This window comes from Engystomops pustulosus, chromosome 2 (genome assembly GCF_040894005.1).
Source record: "Engystomops pustulosus chromosome 2, aEngPut4.maternal, whole genome shotgun sequence".
Lineage (NCBI taxonomy): Eukaryota > Metazoa > Chordata > Amphibia > Anura > Leptodactylidae > Engystomops > Engystomops pustulosus.
In genome coordinates, this window is record NC_092412.1 from 117,051,043 (window position 1) to 117,069,685 (window position 18,643).

Below are 18,643 nucleotides of genomic sequence, written 5' to 3' on the forward strand. Positions count from 1 at the left end.
CGGTGCCCTACCTGCTTTTATGGAATCCTTGAGTCTCCCTCTAGTTACCCTACCAGAATGGCCGGCTTTCCTAGCAGAGGCTGCCAGAAGGCCATCCCAAGGCCTCAAAGGTGTCCCCCTTGCAGACAATGAAGACACTCCGTCAACCATCGTGACCCTGACCAGGCATGGGCCCAAGCGCCTGCAGCGTGCAGCTCCTGATCTACAGCACCCAGGGTGAGAACCTGTCTGCCTTTCCTATTTCTTAACAAGCTAGTCGTCTGAGCGCCATCACTTTGTTAATGGACGTTGTAAGTCAGTTTAACAATATAATACAGGCAGTCCCCGGGTTACATACAAGATAGGGTCTGGAGGTTTGTTCTTAAGTTGAATTTGTATGTAAGTCGAAACTGTATATTTTATAATGGAAGTTCTAGACAATTTTTTTTCTTTTGCCCCAGTGAGAATTGGAGTTTCAAAATTTTTGGTGTAATTGGACCAAGAATTATCAATAAAGCTTCATTACAGACATCTTACAGCTGATCATTGCAGTCTGGGACTATAGTAAAGCATCCAGAGAGCTTCACCAGAGGTCACAGTGGGCAGAGGGGTCCGTCTGTAACTATGGGTTGTCTGTAAGTCGGGTGTCCTTAAGTAGGGGACCGCCTGTACATGTTATGATTGTTCCCTGTAATAATGGGATTTCGGGTTAAGAGAATATTTACCTAATCTTAGTTACTTATGTTTGGGTCAGGCAGCTCCGGGGCCCCAGGGGCAGTTGAATGTTCAGCAGGGGTTCTGCGCTCAGCTGGTCTGTTTGTAGCGTTAAAATTATATACTCCACTGTTCTGAGCGGTAGCTCAGGTGTAACTACTGCTTTATCTTAGTGAACTACTCTCTACCCTTCTTTTCTTACTTGTAGCCGTTCCCCTTCCATCTTTCCCTTCATAGTTTTTCGTTTTGTGTCCGTCTGTTGTCCTGCCTTGTTCTCTTAGGATCCCCAGTACTATCTACCGCTCCTCAGGGCCCAGTGTCATGACAACCCTTAAATTAGGATCCCTTACTGTAAGGGGCTTTAACGCTCCACATAAAAGATTACAGATCACCTATGGCACTGATGGCGAACCTTTTAGCGGCCAAGTGCCCAAACTGCAACCCAAAACCCCCCTGATTTATCGCATGGTGCCAACCAAAAATTAAAGCAGTAACTTATTGCTCCCTGTTCTTCAACAACTTTCAATCATATTGGTCTCCTGAGGACAGCAACACAGTAGAAAGATGAAAAATTTGCATCATTTTGGCTTCTTTCCAGTGCCCCTATCTACTCATTCTCCCTCTTCCTACAGTCCCATGTAGCAAAGTAAGTATTGCTTTAAAATACAACTTAAAACAGCATCTTTTAAGTTGCTTTTAACTGCAGGAAGACTCTGAGTCCTGTCTGGTGTGCTGTGCCACCACAGACCTATGGGATGCATAAACAGAAGGTACATATTCTTCTCCTTCAGGAAACACACTTCAAAACAGGGTACGAGCCACACATGCAATATCGCCATTACACTACATCAGTGATGGCAAACCTTTTAGAGGCCGAGTGCCCAAACTACAACAAAGACCCGCTTATTTATCGCAAAGTGCCAACACAGAAATTTAATTTATGATTTATACTCCCTTCTCTGTCACAGTTTTCATTGATACCATCACCCTGAGGACACCAATAAAGCAGAAAACAGTCCCAGGTTGAGCTGTCACTTTAATATAGCTCTGTGCACAGCAAGTCCTGGGCTGTCTGGGACTGCAAGTATATACCTGGAGTCATCTCTGGTGATGGCCTGAGTGCCCACAGAAAGGGCTCTGAGTGCCACCAGTTTGCGGATTGTGCAATTATTATAGGGGGAGATCTCCAATTCACAATGAATCCACAGAATACCTCCTCAGGCAATATTACCACCTCTGTGAGCTTAATGCGCCTCCATGCTCTGCCCTTGACAGATGTTTGGCGAGTTCTCCATCCATCAGATAGGGATTACTCCTATTTCTCGCCAGCTCACCAAAAACTTATAGTAGGATAGACGCCTTTTGGGTAGGCCAGAAATTGTGGGGATGGCATCCTATTGCTACAATTGGGAACATGGTGCTTTCGGTTCAAGCCCATTGATGACTAAGGCATCTGGTCACAGGACATGTCCGAGATGTGTTATGGTGCTAGCCCTGCTCCTTGGGGAGAGGTGAGCTCTCCAGCGTGCTGATGTTTGCTCACCCATAGGCTGCATTCACACAAACTGAAACTGGCCATATATACAGGCCTATTGATTTCAATGGGCAATATTGCCATCCATTTACACAACTGTATTGCCCAATGTACCGTAAGAAATCTGTATAAAAATATGTGCTATTGTCTGCATTTCTGTTCCGTATGCCCCCTAGAAGAGTCCAAGGGAACGTATAAAATGTGTTGTGTACGGTTGTGCACTGTATGCTTCCTTATATACATCCAGTATCCACATTGGAGGTGCATTCTGTAATTCAGCTATCCATCATTTGTTGGCCCACCATATTTTATATAGATACATAGACATACATGCACATGCCTCACAAAGCCATTGTTTTCAATGGGGGTCTTCACATTGGCTTATTTTTTTTCACTGAGCTGTGGAAAAAAAAATGTAAAAACACATCCACTTAGGCTGGGAAACCAGGTGTTATGTTTTCAAAGCAACGTTAAAGTTTAATGTTTTTTTTTTTTTTCTTTTGTCAAATCTAAACCCAACAGAAGCACCTTACACACGCCTTTATGAAACTACCATAAGACTGGAGCCTGACTCTGCAAAGGTCTCTTCACTGACGTTTTTTTTTGGGGGGGGGAGGGTTCGAGGGGCAGGGTTATAGCCTTCAAAAATAAGCAGTTAGAAGAAATCACACAGTAAACGGAATATGATACATTTTTTTAATGGAGTTTGTAGAAAACAATGAGACATAGCTGAAAGGATATATCGGTATGTTTCTTTTCAGGCATTTTAGAAATATTACTTGCTTTCAATACTTTATGATTCTAAAATGCTCATACTTGCCCTCCTTGTCCTAGTGGCCCATCTATAGCCCATTTACAAAAATTAAATAAGGTTTACAAAACTGCATTCAAATAGTTACTTCCCTCCCTCAGATGAATGGGAATGTAGCCATATTTAAGCCACAATACAGGTTTTTATCACATCCACATAAACACAAAATTAAGTGCTATTATTAAGTGGATGGCATAGAGATTATACTAGTTTGCATGTAATAAAAATAATGAAAATCCTAACATTTAACAAATTTATTGAGATTTTCAAGGAAACGGATATATTCTTGATGTTCCAAAGCAGTGCTGAGTTCTACCAGCTCATCGGCAAAAGTGTTGTCTATTCCACGATCAGCAAGGAAATCCATCAGATGATCATACAAAGCCTGGGGGAAAAAAATATATAGAAATTAGCAAGCCCCAAATTTTTTAGTCAAGATATGTTCAGATAAATCAAATGAAAGTACGATAAATCTATCATCAAAATCAAGCATTATAAATCATTATAAATTATTAATTTATCCAGGAAGCTCACATGTGGTAATTTTCTTACATTTGCTATCCATGCCCTCCTTCATTCTAAAATCTACTTTAAAAATGTATGCTAATTAGCCAGTAAGTCCCCGGAAGCTTCAACACGCAGGGGCTCTGGTAACGTCTACAAAGGCTATTACACTGTGCTGCCTCTGTGTGAAATTACAGCAGGCAAAGGAAGACTAACATCCTGTGAAGCTACAGCATGGATTAACATTTCCCAGAGAGTGAGTGTCACTAGTTTATCATGCTTTTTATATAGTTCCATTATTTTCCATAGCACTTTCCTTTAATTTTTAAATGTGCAATCACATAATGGACTTTTTTTTTTATTATGAAGTTTCTGGTCAGTATGACTTGTAATCTTCAATTTCCAGGGTCTGCTTTTGTCTGAAAGCTGCTGTGAGGAGACTTCTCTCCAGTTACTCATAGCATCCCCTCCCTCTGCCATAAAACTTCTACATCATGCAGCAGATCGAAGAGCTGGTAGGATCCACATTATTCTATTGTAAATCAGATTGATTAAAGGAAATCTACCAGGCTCAAGCATTGTAAACCAAGCAAACTTACACGCCCCCTGACAGGAACTTCTCATTTAGTTAATGCCCTTCAAAAAAAAAAAAAAAAAAAAAAGCTTAAAAATATGCAAGTGAGCCCAAGGAGCTCTAGGCTACATTAACAGCTATGGAGCCCATACTCCCAGGCTCATTTGCATAATTTTAAAATCCTTTTGTAAAAACATGGGCATAAGAGGCTACAAGAAGAGCAGATCCTGCATACGAAGGATTCCTCCAGGGCATAAGATAAAGACGCAACCCCGCCATGGAGGATAAACTGTATTGCAACTACAATGCATGATGGAAGCTATAAAAATGATCCCTTAAGACAGTGATAGCAAACCTTTTAGAGACAGAGTGCCCAAACTACAACCAAGACTCACTTATTTATCGCAAAGTACCAACACAGAAATTTAATTTGAGATTTTTACTCCCTTCTCTGTCACAGCTTTCATTCATATCAGCACCCTGAGGACACCAATAGAACAGAAAATAGAAGAAATTTGGATGATCATTGTAGCTTCCCTCCAGGGTCCCATAAACAGGAAGAATTGTCAGAGCAGGAGCTATAATGATAATCCAGATCTGTCCACACTTCCCCAGCACTGTCAATTTAAAATAGAGCCCTTTCTGTGGGCACCCAAGCCATCGCCAGAGAGAACTCGGGTATCTTCCTACAGTCCCAGACAGTCTAGGAGTTGTTGTGCACAGAGCTATTTTAAATTGACAGTGCTACAGAAAGGGCTCTGAGTGCCACCTCTGGCACCTGTGCCATAGGTTAGCCACCACTGCCTTAAGATGTATCTGTACTGACCCAGTCAAGAGAATCTGTGTTCAGAGTGTAGCTGCTCTCTTTCCAGTCTGTATCACCAGTAGGCTGAAAGCTCACTTCCCGAATGGTAAAGATGTCACTTTCTTCCTCTTCTTCACCATGTCCAACCTTTAATGTGAAAAACAAAAACCAAAATGTAAACAAATTTAAAAATTAAACAAAAAATATCAACATGCATCAACAATATCCCATGTCAGTTCCATTTAGCACTTGACTCACTAGGCAAGTAATTGGCTGCATCACTAAGGCAGTGTTCACACATTGGGGCAGATTTATCAAGCAGTCTGAAAGTCAGAATATTTCCAATTGCCCATGGCAACCAATCACAGCTCCCCTTTAAAATATTCATGAGCACTGGTGAAATGAAAGCTGAGCTGTGATTGGTTGCCATGGGCAACTGGAAATATTCTGGCTTTCAGACTGCTTGATAAATCTGCCCCATTGTGTTTGCAATTACTAAACACAATGGAAATGCAATGTTAACCCCTTAAGGACGCAGGGTTTTTTCACTCATTTCTCGCTCTCCACCTTCAAAAATCCACAACTTTTTCATTTTTACGTGTACAGAGCTGTGTGAGGGCTTATTTTGTGCGTAACAAATTTTACTTTCCCGTGATGTTATTTATTATTCTGTGCGGTGTACTAGGAAGCAGAAAAAAAAATGTGCATCACGTTCTTGTGGGCTCAGTTTTTACGACTTTCACTCTGAGCTCCAAATAACAGCTCTACTTTATTCTTTGGTTCGGTACGATCGTGGTCATACCAAATTTATAGTTTTAATTGCGTTTTAATACATTTCCAAAAATGTTATGAATGTGTTTGAAAAAGAAATTTTTTTTACCATCTTATGACGCTAATAACTTTTTCATACTTTGGGGTATTCATTGCTACCATTTTGAGGACTGTGCGACATTTTGATCACTTTTGTTACATTTTTTATGTCATGTGTAAGTGTCGATTTCGGACATCTTGGCGCCATTTCCCTTTTTGGAGGTCACCATCGGCAATTACCGTTTTTATATTTTGATATATCGGGCACTTTGGAACGTGGCGATACCCAATGTGTGTGATTTTTACTGTGTATTATGTTTTAGATCAGTTCTAGGGAAAGGGAGGCGAAGGTGTCCTGCCACTACATTTAATAAAATTGAATTATCGCAAATTGCTGAGCACAGCGCTCAGGTAACGCTGGCACTAACTTAGAAAGTGAATGGGATTGCTGGAGATAGCTGAGCACTGTGCTCCACAATTTATGTCCCCCCCCCATACTATTGAATTGAGTGGCTGGACACATGCATGAACTGCAGCTCCATCCATTAGCAAGAATGCAGTCCCCAGTGCTCTAGATTGCTGGGGGTCATGTTCTCATTATCAGTTGGGGTTCCAGCAGACTGAACCTCACTGACCAGATTGATGCACCCTATCCTGTGGATATAGGAGGATAGGGGATAGATTATAAATATGTACAGTTAGCGGTATAAAAGCCTCCCTTTCTTTTGACCCCTGAAAGATGCAGCATGCATATATGTACAGTGTGTAGCAGCTTTACATGTTTGCTGATACTGTACCTAGAGTGGAGAAGTGTGCGTTACATAAATACACACAGTTTGGGGTGTCCAGTTAGTGGTATTAATGCCTCCCTTATATAGGCATAGGATATTTAATTAACAGCTTTCCCCTAGAATTTTTTATATAAAATGCAGAAATGTTCTATTACCTCATCTTCAGGATAATGACAATCCATCACCAAGGTCTGATTGCCTTCAAGTTTTGTGATTTCTACAACAAAGTTAGGAGTGGACACAAGTTCTGGCTGCAGGAGGGAAAAAAAAAAAGTACAAGTACAAACATTACTAAAAACAAGCTTGTCTGTCTTTACTAAACTTAGCATAAAAGAGAATTTTAAAAGCAGCAACAAACATGTCCATCATTGAGTTACGGACAGAAAATATCCATTACATATACTTAAAATGATAAGAGTTGCCATGATAACAGTTACCAATAACAGAATTGTATTCTACCTCCTCGTCGCCTTCCTTCTGTCCCTCTTGTGGTTCCTCATCGAAGGATGGTGGAATGCTGTTGTTTGTATTGAATGTAACTGTAATCCTTGTGAAACATAAAATGGTATCAATGACTTAGAGTTATAAATACCAAATGAAATACAAAAGGTCCATTAAGAATACAGATTTCTCCTGTCAATTCTAGAGAAGTTACTATGGTGAATACTGTCAATGATCTGCCCCTAGTGTTAGCATCACTAATAGCATTCTAAAGACCTTCAACCCAAGGTCAGTACCTTCCGTTGTGAAGAACGCCTCAAGCTTTGCTCTCAAAAAAGGTGTAATTTTTTTAGCCATTTTTATGTACTTCTGTTACATTCAGTAACAGATCCCCACCAGTTGTACAAAACAATCTATGACCAGAGGGGTCCACATAATGTAGACATATCACAATGCACTTTAAAATTCAGCCATATAACAGTTTTGTGAATAAGTCCATATTGCCAAGCGAAGTTCATGCAACATTGCAGAAAATACTATTTGATATTATGTCTGCTGTGATTTCCACGTATAGGTCCCAACACATTTTATTTTCAATTGTAATCCAGTTACATGGGTTTCTACAAGTGTTGGGCAAGTAGATAAAATAGTTGGCCTACAGATTCTCAAACCCTCCATTTAAAACAACATAGTTGATGTCATTGACTTCTCACGGGAAAACACTAGCACAGTGGAAGCACTAAATGCTTATGCGTAACAGGGCGACTAATGGTGGCCACAAGTGTTTGGATTTCATCATGATTTACCTACCCCAAACTAACTGCTATGTTACATACAGGGTATGGCCAAAAATGCCCCCAACTGCGCCTTCAGAAGTTTTAGGGGACATTAGCCAAGCACCTAAAGCCTCCAGCTCCACAGCAACCTTCTCATCTTCCCCCTTCAGATACATTACTTCTGACTCCAGAGAGAACTCACCACTAGGAAAACATCAGTGGTATTCCCTACTAAAATCTCAGTTGTAACACTAGACAGTTACATAAGGCAAGTAAACACTCACTTCTCTCCGGAAACCTTTCTAGTCAGTTTGGCTTCTGTGCCGTTCACTTCTAATTCCCAACCACCAGACATCTTGGGGAGGTTCTTGTGTTTCTGAATTTTCTTCTCTTCCTTGATTTCATCATTCAGAAACTCTGCAAATGCTTTGTCACCTGTAAAGAAAATGCAGTGTGAACTTCACATTGACTAAGACTTCAGCATAATCCTGTGATGTAAATTTACAAGAGGTCACACTGGAATGTCATACTAGAAGCCTTGCTGGGGTGTAAGGAGAATTGTCTCCGTAGCCATGACACATTATAGTAAAGTCTAGTAAATATTGTACCATTACAGCAGTCCTTATCTAATGCTGACATCTATAGGAACACACTAGGAACATCCATAGGATCACCCTAGTGATATCCACACGGAGGATGTTGTTATACACTCATGTAGTCTCTATTACGAGGAGCAGTACATGTGACCTGTAGATCTATGAATATATTCAGACTCTCACCTTCAGTGTGCAGCCCCCCGCAACCGCACGACACCGCTGGGAAGCCCCTGTACGGGTTCAGGAAGGTTGGCCTGAGGGTAATGCTGGCCCCGCCGTGCAGCCATAGTGATCTAGTGAGGGCTCGGGCAGGACCCTGACTACTAAGCAATGGCAGTGGCCGGGCTACCACTACTCTGGCTGCGGCTGTGAGAAGGGAGCGGGACAGTGAGGAGAACATGATGCGGCAGCCACAACCCACGTGTGTAAGAAGAGGACACTGTGACACCCCCGACCTTTCACCTCAGCTGCAGGAAGCGAATCAGCGGAACTGACGTAACCACGCCGAGCCAATAGGTGATAGGTTGGCGTCTGCGATCACGTGACAAGTTTCATAAGTGGGAGGGGCAGTTCGGCGGAGTTTGTAGAATGTGTGGTGGATGTTGGGAGAAGAAGGCGGAACTTGTCTATAGGAATACACGCGCAGTGTGTTATATTGGTTGTGACTAAATCCCATGACTCAGAGGTACCCGTCCTCCCCAGTCATGGGATTTAGCTGGCTCTGTATGAGCTGTCTATTTCCCATGACTGGGAAGGACCTATTCGCCCCCTAGTGGTGAGGTGCTGGATAGTTATAGGATTTAGCCTTCTCACATGCAGGAGGCTATTTCCTATAACTCAGAGGGACCTGGTCCTCCCCAGTCATGGGAATTAGTCTGCTCTGTATGAACTGTCTATTTCCCATGACCTGGAGGGACTCTTTATTCTCTTATTGGTTTGGACTTGATCTATGAAAGTTTTTGGCTTCTTCACACTAAATACACACTTATTTTATATTTTGTATAATTTTTAACTTTGACTTAAGTACCAAACTGTACCATTTCCCATTGTCCAGAAGGACCTTTTCTATCTACTATAGGGGGAGATTGGGTTATGTAGGAGAAGGTCCTTCTGAATAATGGGGTTTAGCCGCCTCTTATAGAAATGACTATTTCCCATTGTCCAGAAGGACCTTTCCTATCTACTATAGGGGGAGATTGGGTTATGTAGGAGAAGGTCCTTCTGAGTAATGGGGATTAGACGCCTCATATAGAAATGACTATTTCCCATGACCCAGAAGGACCTTTTCTATCTACTATATGGGGAGATTGGGTTATGTAGGAGAAGGTCCTTCTGAGTAATGGGGTTTAGCCGCCTCATATAGAAATGACTATTTCCCATGACCCAGAAGGACCTTTTCTATCTACTATAGGGGGAGATTGGGTTATGTAGGAGAAGGTTCTTTCTGAGTAATGGGGTTTAGCCGCCTCATATAGAAATGACTATTTCCCATGACCCAGAAGGACCTTTTCTATCTACTATATGGGGAGATTGGGTTATGTAGGAGAAGGTCCTTCTGAGTAATGGGGTTTAGCCGCCTCATATAGAAATGACTATTTCCCATTGTCCAGAAGGACCTTTTCTATCTACTATATGGGGAGATTGGGTTATGTAGGAGAAGGTCCTTCTGAGTTATAGGATCCTCATATAGAAAGGACTATTTCCCATGACCCAGAAGGACCTTTTCTATCTACTATATGGGGAGATTGGGTTATGTAGGAGAAGGTCCTTCTGAGTAATGGGGATTAGCCGCCTCATATAGAAATGACTATTTCCCATTGTCCAGAAGGACCTTTTCTATCTACTATATGGGGAGATTGGGTTATGTAGGAGAAGGTCCTTCTGAGTAATGGGGATTAGCCGCCTCATATAGAAATGACTATTTCCCATGACCCAGAAGGACCTTTTCTATCTACTATAGGGGGAGATTGGGTTATGTAGGAGAAGGTCCTTCTGAGTAATGGGGATTAGCCGCCTCATATAGAAATGACTATTTCCCATGACCCAGAAGGACCTTTTCTATCTACTATATGGGGAGATTGGGTTATGTAGGAGAAGGTCCTTCTGAGTAATGGGGTTTAGACACCTCATATAGAAATGACCATTTCCCATGATCCAGAAGGACCTTTTCTATCTACTATATGGGGAGATTGGGTTATGTAGGAGAAGGTCCTTCTGAGTAATGGGGTTTAGCCGCCTCATATAGAAATGACTATTTCCCATGACCCAGAAGGACCTTTTCTATCTACTATAGGGGGAGATTGGGTTATGTAGGAGAAGGTCCTTCTGAGTAATGGGGTTTAGCCGCTTATATAGAAATGACTTTTTCCCATGACCCAGAAGGACCTTTTCTATCTACTATAGGGGGAGATTGGGTTATGTAGGAGAAGGTCCTTCTGAGTAATGGGGATTAGCCGCCTCATATAGAAATGACTATTTCCCATGACCCAGAAGGACCTTTTCTATCTACTATATGGGGAGATTGGGTTATGTAGGAGAAGGTCCTTCTGAGTAATGGGGTTTAGCCGCCTCATATAGAAATGACTATTTCCCATGACCCAGAAGGACCTTTTCTATCTACTATAGGGGGAGATTGGGTTATGTAGGAGAAGGTTCTTTCTGAGTAATGGGGTTTAGCCGCCTCATATAGAAATGACTATTTCCCATGACCCAGAAGGACCTTTTCTATCTACTATATGGGGAGATTGGGTTATGTAGGAGAAGGTCCTTCTGAGTAATGGGGTTTAGCCGCCTCATATAGAAATGACTATTTCCCATTGTCCAGAAGGACCTTTTCTATCTACTATATGGGGAGATTGGGTTATGTAGGAGAAGGTCCTTCTGAGTTATAGGATCCTCATATAGAAAGGACTATTTCCCATGACCCAGAAGGACCTTTTCTATCTACTATATGGGGAGATTGGGTTATGTAGGAGAAGGTCCTTCTGAGTAATGGGGATTAGCCGCCTCATATAGAAATGACTATTTCCCATTGTCCAGAAGGACCTTTTCTATCTACTATATGGGGAGATTGGGTTATGTAGGAGAAGGTCCTTCTGAGTAATGGGGATTAGCCGCCTCATATAGAAATGACTATTTCCCATGACCCAGAAGGACCTTTTCTATCTACTATAGGGGGAGATTGGGTTATGTAGGAGAAGGTCCTTCTGAGTAATGGGGATTAGCCGCCTCATATAGAAATGACTATTTCCCATGACCCAGAAGGACCTTTTCTATCTACTATATGGGGAGATTGGGTTATGTAGGAGAAGGTCCTTCTGAGTAATGGGGTTTAGACACCTCATATAGAAATGACCATTTCCCATGATCCAGAAGGACCTTTTCTATCTACTATATGGGGAGATTGGGTTATGTAGGAGAAGGTCCTTCTGAGTAATGGGGTTTAGCCGCCTCATATAGAAATGACTATTTCCCATGACCCAGAAGGACCTTTTCTATCTACTATAGGGGGAGATTGGGTTATGTAGGAGAAGGTTCTTTCTGAGTAATGGGGTTTAGCCGCCTCATATAGAAATGACTATTTCCCATGACCCAGAAGGACCTTTTCTATCTACTATATGGGGAGATTGGGTTATGTAGGAGAAGGTCCTTCTGAGTAATGGGGTTTAGCCGCCTCATATAGAAATGACTATTTCCCATTGTCCAGAAGGACCTTTTCTATCTACTATATGGGGAGATTGGGTTATGTAGGAGAAGGTCCTTCTGAGTTATAGGATCCTCATATAGAAAGGACTATTTCCCATGACCCAGAAGGACCTTTTCTATCTACTATATGGGGAGATTGGGTTATGTAGGAGAAGGTCCTTCTGAGTAATGGGGATTAGCCGCCTCATATAGAAATGACTATTTCCCATTGTCCAGAAGGACCTTTTCTATCTACTATATGGGGAGATTGGGTTATGTAGGAGAAGGTCCTTCTGAGTAATGGGGATTAGCCGCCTCATATAGAAATGACTATTTCCCATGACCCAGAAGGACCTTTTCTATCTACTATAGGGGGAGATTGGGTTATGTAGGAGAAGGTCCTTCTGAGTAATGGGGATTAGCCGCCTCATATAGAAATGACTATTTCCCATGACCCAGAAGGACCTTTTCTATCTACTATATGGGGAGATTGGGTTATGTAGGAGAAGGTCCTTCTGAGTAATGGGGTTTAGACACCTCATATAGAAATGACCATTTCCCATGATCCAGAAGGACCTTTTCTATCTACTATATGGGGAGATTGGGTTATGTAGGAGAAGGTCCTTCTGAGTAATGGGGTTTAGCCGCCTCATATAGAAATGACTATTTCCCATGACCCAGAAGGACCTTTTCTATCTACTATAGGGGGAGATTGGGTTATGTAGGAGAAGGTCCTTCTGAGTAATGGGGTTTAGCCGCTTATATAGAAATGACTTTTTCCCATGACCCAGAAGGACCTTTTCTATCTACTATAGGGGGAGATTGGGTTATGTAGGAGAAGGTCCTTCTGAGTAATGGGGATTAGCCGCCTCATATAGAAATGACTATTTCCCATGACCCAGAAGGACCTTTTCTATCTACTATATGGGGAGATTGGGTTATGTAGGAGAAGGTCCTTCTGAGTAATGGGGTTTAGCCGCCTCATATAGAAATGACTATTTCCCATGACCCAGAAGGACCTTTTCTATCTACTATAGGGGGAGATTGGGTTATGTAGGAGAAGGTTCTTTCTGAGTAATGGGGTTTAGCCGCCTCATATAGAAATGACTATTTCCCATGACCCAGAAGGACCTTTTCTATCTACTATATGGGGAGATTGGGTTATGTAGGAGAAGGTCCTTCTGAGTAATGGGGTTTAGCCGCCTCATATAGAAATGACTATTTCCCATTGTCCAGAAGGACCTTTTCTATCTACTATATGGGGAGATTGGGTTATGTAGGAGAAGGTCCTTCTGAGTTATAGGATCCTCATATAGAAAGGACTATTTCCCATGACCCAGAAGGACCTTTTCTATCTACTATATGGGGAGATTGGGTTATGTAGGAGAAGGTCCTTCTGAGTAATGGGGATTAGCCGCCTCATATAGAAATGACTATTTCCCATGACCCAGAAGGACCTTTTCTATCTACTATATGGGGAGATTGGGTTATGTAGGAGAAGGTCCTTCTGAGTAATGGGGATTAGCCGCCTCATATAGAAATGACTATTTCCCATGATCCAGAAGGACCTTTTCTATCTACTATAGGGGGAGATTGGGTTATGTAGGAGAAGGTTCTTTCTGAGTAATGGGGTTTAGCCGCCTCATATAGAAATGACTATTTCCCATGACCCAGAAGGACCTTTTCTATCTACTATATGGGGAGATTGGGTTATGTAGGAGAAGGTCCTTCTGAGTAATGGGGTTTAGCCGCCTCATATAGAAATGACTATTTCCCATTGTCCAGAAGGACCTTTTCTATCTACTATATGGGGAGATTGGGTTATGTAGGAGAAGGTCCTTCTGAGTTATAGGATCCTCATATAGAAAGGACTATTTCCCATGACCCAGAAGGACCTTTTCTATCTACTATATGGGGAGATTGGGTTATGTAGGAGAAGGTCCTTCTGAGTAATGGGGATTAGCCGCCTCATATAGAAATGACTATTTCCCATTGTCCAGAAGGACCTTTTCTATCTACTATATGGGGAGATTGGGTTATGTAGGAGAAGGTCCTTCTGAGTAATGGGGATTAGCCGCCTCATATAGAAATGACTATTTCCCATGACCCAGAAGGACCTTTTCTATCTACTATAGGGGGAGATTGGGTTATGTAGGAGAAGGTCCTTCTGAGTAATGGGGATTAGCCGCCTCATATAGAAATGACTATTTCCCATGACCCAGAAGGACCTTTTCTATCTACTATATGGGGAGATTGGGTTATGTAGGAGAAGGTCCTTCTGAGTAATGGGGTTTAGACACCTCATATAGAAATGACCATTTCCCATGATCCAGAAGGACCTTTTCTATCTACTATATGGGGAGATTGGGTTATGTAGGAGAAGGTCCTTCTGAGTAATGGGGTTTAGCCGCCTCATATAGAAATGACTATTTCCCATGACCCAGAAGGACCTTTTCTATCTACTATAGGGGGAGATTGGGTTATGTAGGAGAAGGTCCTTCTGAGTAATGGGGTTTAGCCGCTTATATAGAAATGACTTTTTCCCATGACCCAGAAGGACCTTTTCTATCTACTATAGGGGGAGATTGGGTTATGTAGGAGAAGGTCCTTCTGAGTAATGGGGATTAGCCGCCTCATATAGAAATGACTATTTCCCATGACCCAGAAGGACCTTTTCTATCTACTATATGGGGAGATTGGGTTATGTAGGAGAAGGTCCTTCTGAGTAATGGGGTTTAGCCGCCTCATACAGAAATGACTATTTCCCATGACCCAGAAGGACCTTTTCTATCTACTATATGGGGAGATTGGGTTATGTAGGAGAAGGTCCTTCTGAGTAATGGGGATTAGCCGCCTCATATAGAAATGACTATTTCCCATGATCCAGAAGGACCTTTTCTATCTACTATAGGAGGAGATTGGGTTATGCAGGAGAAGGTCCTTCTGAGTAATGGGGTTTAGCCGCCTCATATAGAAATGACTATTTCCCATGACCCAGAAGGACCTTTTCTATCTACTATATGGGGAGATTGGGTTATGTAGGAGAAGGTCCTTCTGAGTAATGGGGTTTAGCCGCTTATATAGAAATGACTTTTTCCCATGACCCAGAAGGACCTTTTCTATCTACTATAGGGGGAGATTGGGTTATGTAGGAGAAGGTCCTTCTGAGTAATGGGGATTAGCCGCCTCATATAGAAATGACTATTTCCCATGACCCAGAAGGACCTTTTCTATCTACTATATGGGGAGATTGGGTTATGTAGGAGAAGGTCCTTCTGAGTAATGGGGTTTAGACACCTCATATAGAAATGACCATTTCCCATGATCCAGAAGGACCTTTTCTATCTACTATAGGGGGAGATTGGGTTATGCAGGAGAAGGTCCTTCTGAGTAATGGGGATTAGCCGCCTCATATAGAAATGACTATTTCCCATGACCCAGAAGGACCTTTTCTATCTACTATACAGTCAGAAGGTCCCATGTAGGAAAGGTCGTTCTGAGTGATGGGATATAGACACCTCATTTAGAAAGGTCTATTTCCTATTTTTGGATTAGATGTCATGCACTATGCTCCTGTGCCCCACTCCTAATACTGAATGGATGGACCTCCCGCCCCAGCCCGCACACATTCCTGTACACAAGGCCTTAGGCCCCATGCACACGAATGGCGCCCGGTCTTGATTTCAGTGAGAATACGTTGTCTCACGGCACTGTGAGCTGAAAAACAAAAGAAATGTCCTGTATTTTGCTTTGCTACAGCAACAGCCGCTCGCTTCTCCGGGAGAGCAGCGCTCACTCCTCCTCTCTCCTGTGCCCGGCTGTATGATGGCCCAGGAGAGCAGCGCTCACTCCTCCTCTCTCCTGTGCCCGGCTGTATGATGGCCCGGGAGAGCAGCGCTCACTCCTCCTTTCTCCTGTGCGCAGCTGTATGATGGCCCAGGAGAGCAGCGCTCACTCCTCCTCTCTCCTGTGCGCGGTTGTATGATGGCCCAGGAGAGCAGCGCTCACTCCTCCTCTCTCCTGTGCGCGGCTGTGTGATGGCCCAGGAGAGCAGCGCTCACTCCTCCTCTCTCCTGTGCGCAGCTGTATGATGGCCCGGGAGAGCAGCGCTCACTCCTCCTCTCTCCTGTGCGCGGCTGTATGATGGCCCAGGAGAGCAGCGCTCACTCCTCCTCTCTCCTGTGCGCGGCTGTGTGATGGCCCAGGAGAGCAGCGCTCACTCCTCTTCTCTCCTGTGCGCGGTTGTATGATGGCCCAGGAGAGCAGCGCTCACTCCTCCTCTCTCCTGTGCGCGGTTGTATGATGGCCCAGGAGAGCAGCGCTCACTCCTCCTCTCTCCTGTGCCCGGCTGTATGATGGCCCAGGAGAGCAGCGCTCACTCCTCCTCTCTCCTGTGCGCGGCTGTGTGATGGCCCAGGAGAGCAGCGCTCACTCCTCCTCTCTCCTGTGCGCGGCTGTATGATGGCCCAGGAGAGCAGCGCTCACTCCTCCTCTCTCCTGTGCGCGGCTGTATGATTGCCCGGAATAACATACATTCATCTGCTTGGGAACTTACTCTGTTTTTCTAAGATTAAGACTAAAATGGAGTTCTGAGAAGTAAGTTCATAACCTAGTCCTAGTCTGTTCAGTACAGAGCCGGCTACAATAGGCTCCCTGAAATCACTATTATAGTCTGATGTATATTGAAGAGAAATGAGTCAGTATGGCAGTCTGTTCACTATAGAAAAGACTAGACCAGAGCTGAATGTACAGGACAGAGAGGGATAGAGCGGAGCTGTCACTATTCTAGGCTGTACAGAGAGGGATAGAGCGGAGCTGTCAGTATTCTAGGCTGTACAGAGAGGGATAGAGCGGAGCTGTCACTATTCTAGGCTGTACAGAGAGGGATAGAGCGGAGCTGTCACTATTCTAGGCTGTACAGAGAGGGATAGAGCGGAGCTGTCACTATTCTAGGCTGTACAGAAAGGGATAGAGCGGAGCTGTCACTATTCTAGGCTGTACAGAGAGGGATAGAGCGGAGCTGTCACTATTCTAGGCTGTACAGAGAGGAATAGAGCGGAGCTGTCACTATTCTAGGCTGTACAGAGAGGAATAGAGCGGAGCTGTCACTATTCTAGGCTGTACAGAGAGGGATAGAGCGGAGCTGTCACTATTCTAGGCTGTACAGAGAGGAATACAATGTTCAAAAACTGAAGTGAGAAAAAAAAATAAAAGGACATTTTTACTATAAATTTATTCAACTTTTATGTGGCACAATAGAACATTCCCTCAAAAGCAGGACAAGCTCCGGGCCTGCTGCAGTCTTCTAGTGGCCTCTAAAAGGGCTATGTGCTTTCTTATACCCTTGGCCTCAAAGAGGGCTTATCACCATGTTAAATATGCTTTACTAAACTTCCAGTCATGTAGGAGGCAGTGTGGTCGTGTTGGCTGTAGCACAGCGAGATCACACTCTGCATACACCACAGCTTCAGTATCTTCAATGACACTGTCTGCCGCTGATGGCACAGTGTAAGAGAAGATTAGCATAAATGCATGACCACGCCCTTGCTGCAGGCAAAAGTGCCATGAAGCAAGCCTCCACATGGTGGGAAGTTCAATAAAACAAGTTTACCATGGTGATTGTCCTCTTTAAGGACTTTTTGTACTGCAGTCCGTGTAGCTGTGATCTTCTTTTCTACTTTTTCTCCCTTTGCGGTCACGCGCTGCCTCCAGGATCCCATGCAGAATAGAATCTAAAGGAGAGAAAACATAGAAGTAGATTGTAGGATGGGAAAAATGAAAGGGGTGTTTTAGTGTATCCATGGCTGTATTTAGACTTGATGGCAAAGTAGGCATTTACAGCACTTAGACCCCTCTATTGGTGTAATCCGGTTATGGCTTTTTTTTCTAGTAGAAGCATCCCATAAAGGACATTTATCACCAGGATAAAGGTTGTAAACCAATCACACTAACATGATGGGGTGTGCCCCCTCTGGCAGGATCTGCTGTTCTTTAAGCTTCTTATGCTCTTAGTCTTTAAACATTATGCAGATGAGCCTCAGGGGCTCCAGTCTCCATTAGCACCTATGGAGCTAGGAGCCACTCAGAGGCTCATTTGCATAATTTTAAATGCCTTAAAAAAAAGCAGGGAGTAAGAAGCTAAAAGAGCAAATCCTGCACGAGGGGGCACACACCAGTATGTCGGTGTACTTGGCTTACAATCCTTCATTCTGGTGTTAGCTGTCCTTTAAAGGAAACCTACCATCATGGATCTACCAACTAAGGTTGATCGGTGGCAGTTTCCTTCAAGTGTACCCCAATCCTTGTTTTATTAAAAACTTTTGTCCCTTCCAGATTGTTAGATAAACATTTTATAACACTTATGCAAATTTTCTTAAGGAGCTTCTGGCGATACCACGCTCAGCATACAGTCAGTGCATTCTTTGATTGGGACAGGTGAGTATTTCTGCTATCCCACATATAACACCAAAATTGCCTGCGTCACCAATATTTTATGGGATTCTGCATATATGTTGGCTAGGTGAGGGGGGGCAGAGATGGCTGCGGGGGCTAGGTGAGGGGGGGGCAGAGATGGCTGCGGGGGCTAGGTGAGTGGGGGGGCAGAGATGGCTGCGGGGGCTAGGT

General features: G+C 43.4%; 1 protein-coding gene across 1 annotated transcript; it reads right to left on the minus strand.

Moving 5' to 3' along the window:
- Nucleotides 1–2,915: 2,915 nt before the first annotated feature.
- On the minus strand, nucleotides 2,916–8,826 carry C1QBP (complement C1q binding protein). Its single transcript, XM_072136123.1, has 6 exons — nucleotides 8,519–8,826; nucleotides 8,024–8,174; nucleotides 6,982–7,069; nucleotides 6,678–6,773; nucleotides 4,943–5,068; nucleotides 2,916–3,423 (listed from the first exon to the last, which is right to left on the minus strand). The coding sequence occupies exons 1-6, from the start codon at nucleotides 8,733–8,735 to the stop codon at nucleotides 3,277–3,279; spliced, it is 825 nt and encodes a 274-aa protein (XP_071992224.1). The 5' UTR covers nucleotides 8,736–8,826; the 3' UTR covers nucleotides 2,916–3,276.
- Between the last annotated feature and the right edge of the window lie 9,817 nt (nucleotides 8,827–18,643).

What these genes read in the sequence shown, in the direction of transcription:
- C1QBP (XM_072136123.1), bottom strand. Translation starts at nt 8,735, where the DNA reads ATGTTCTCCTCACTGTCCCGCTCCCTTCTCACAGCCGCAGCCAGAGTA. An exon ending in CGGGGGGCTGCACACTGAAG is followed by an intron (nt 8,175 to 8,518) that starts GTGAGAGTCTGA and finishes TTTTCTTTACAG; the next exon opens with GTGACAAAGCATTTGCAGAG. An exon ending in AGAAAGGTTTCCGGAGAGAA is followed by an intron (nt 7,070 to 8,023) that starts GTGAGTGTTTAC and finishes ATGTTTCACAAG; the next exon opens with GATTACAGTTACATTCAATA.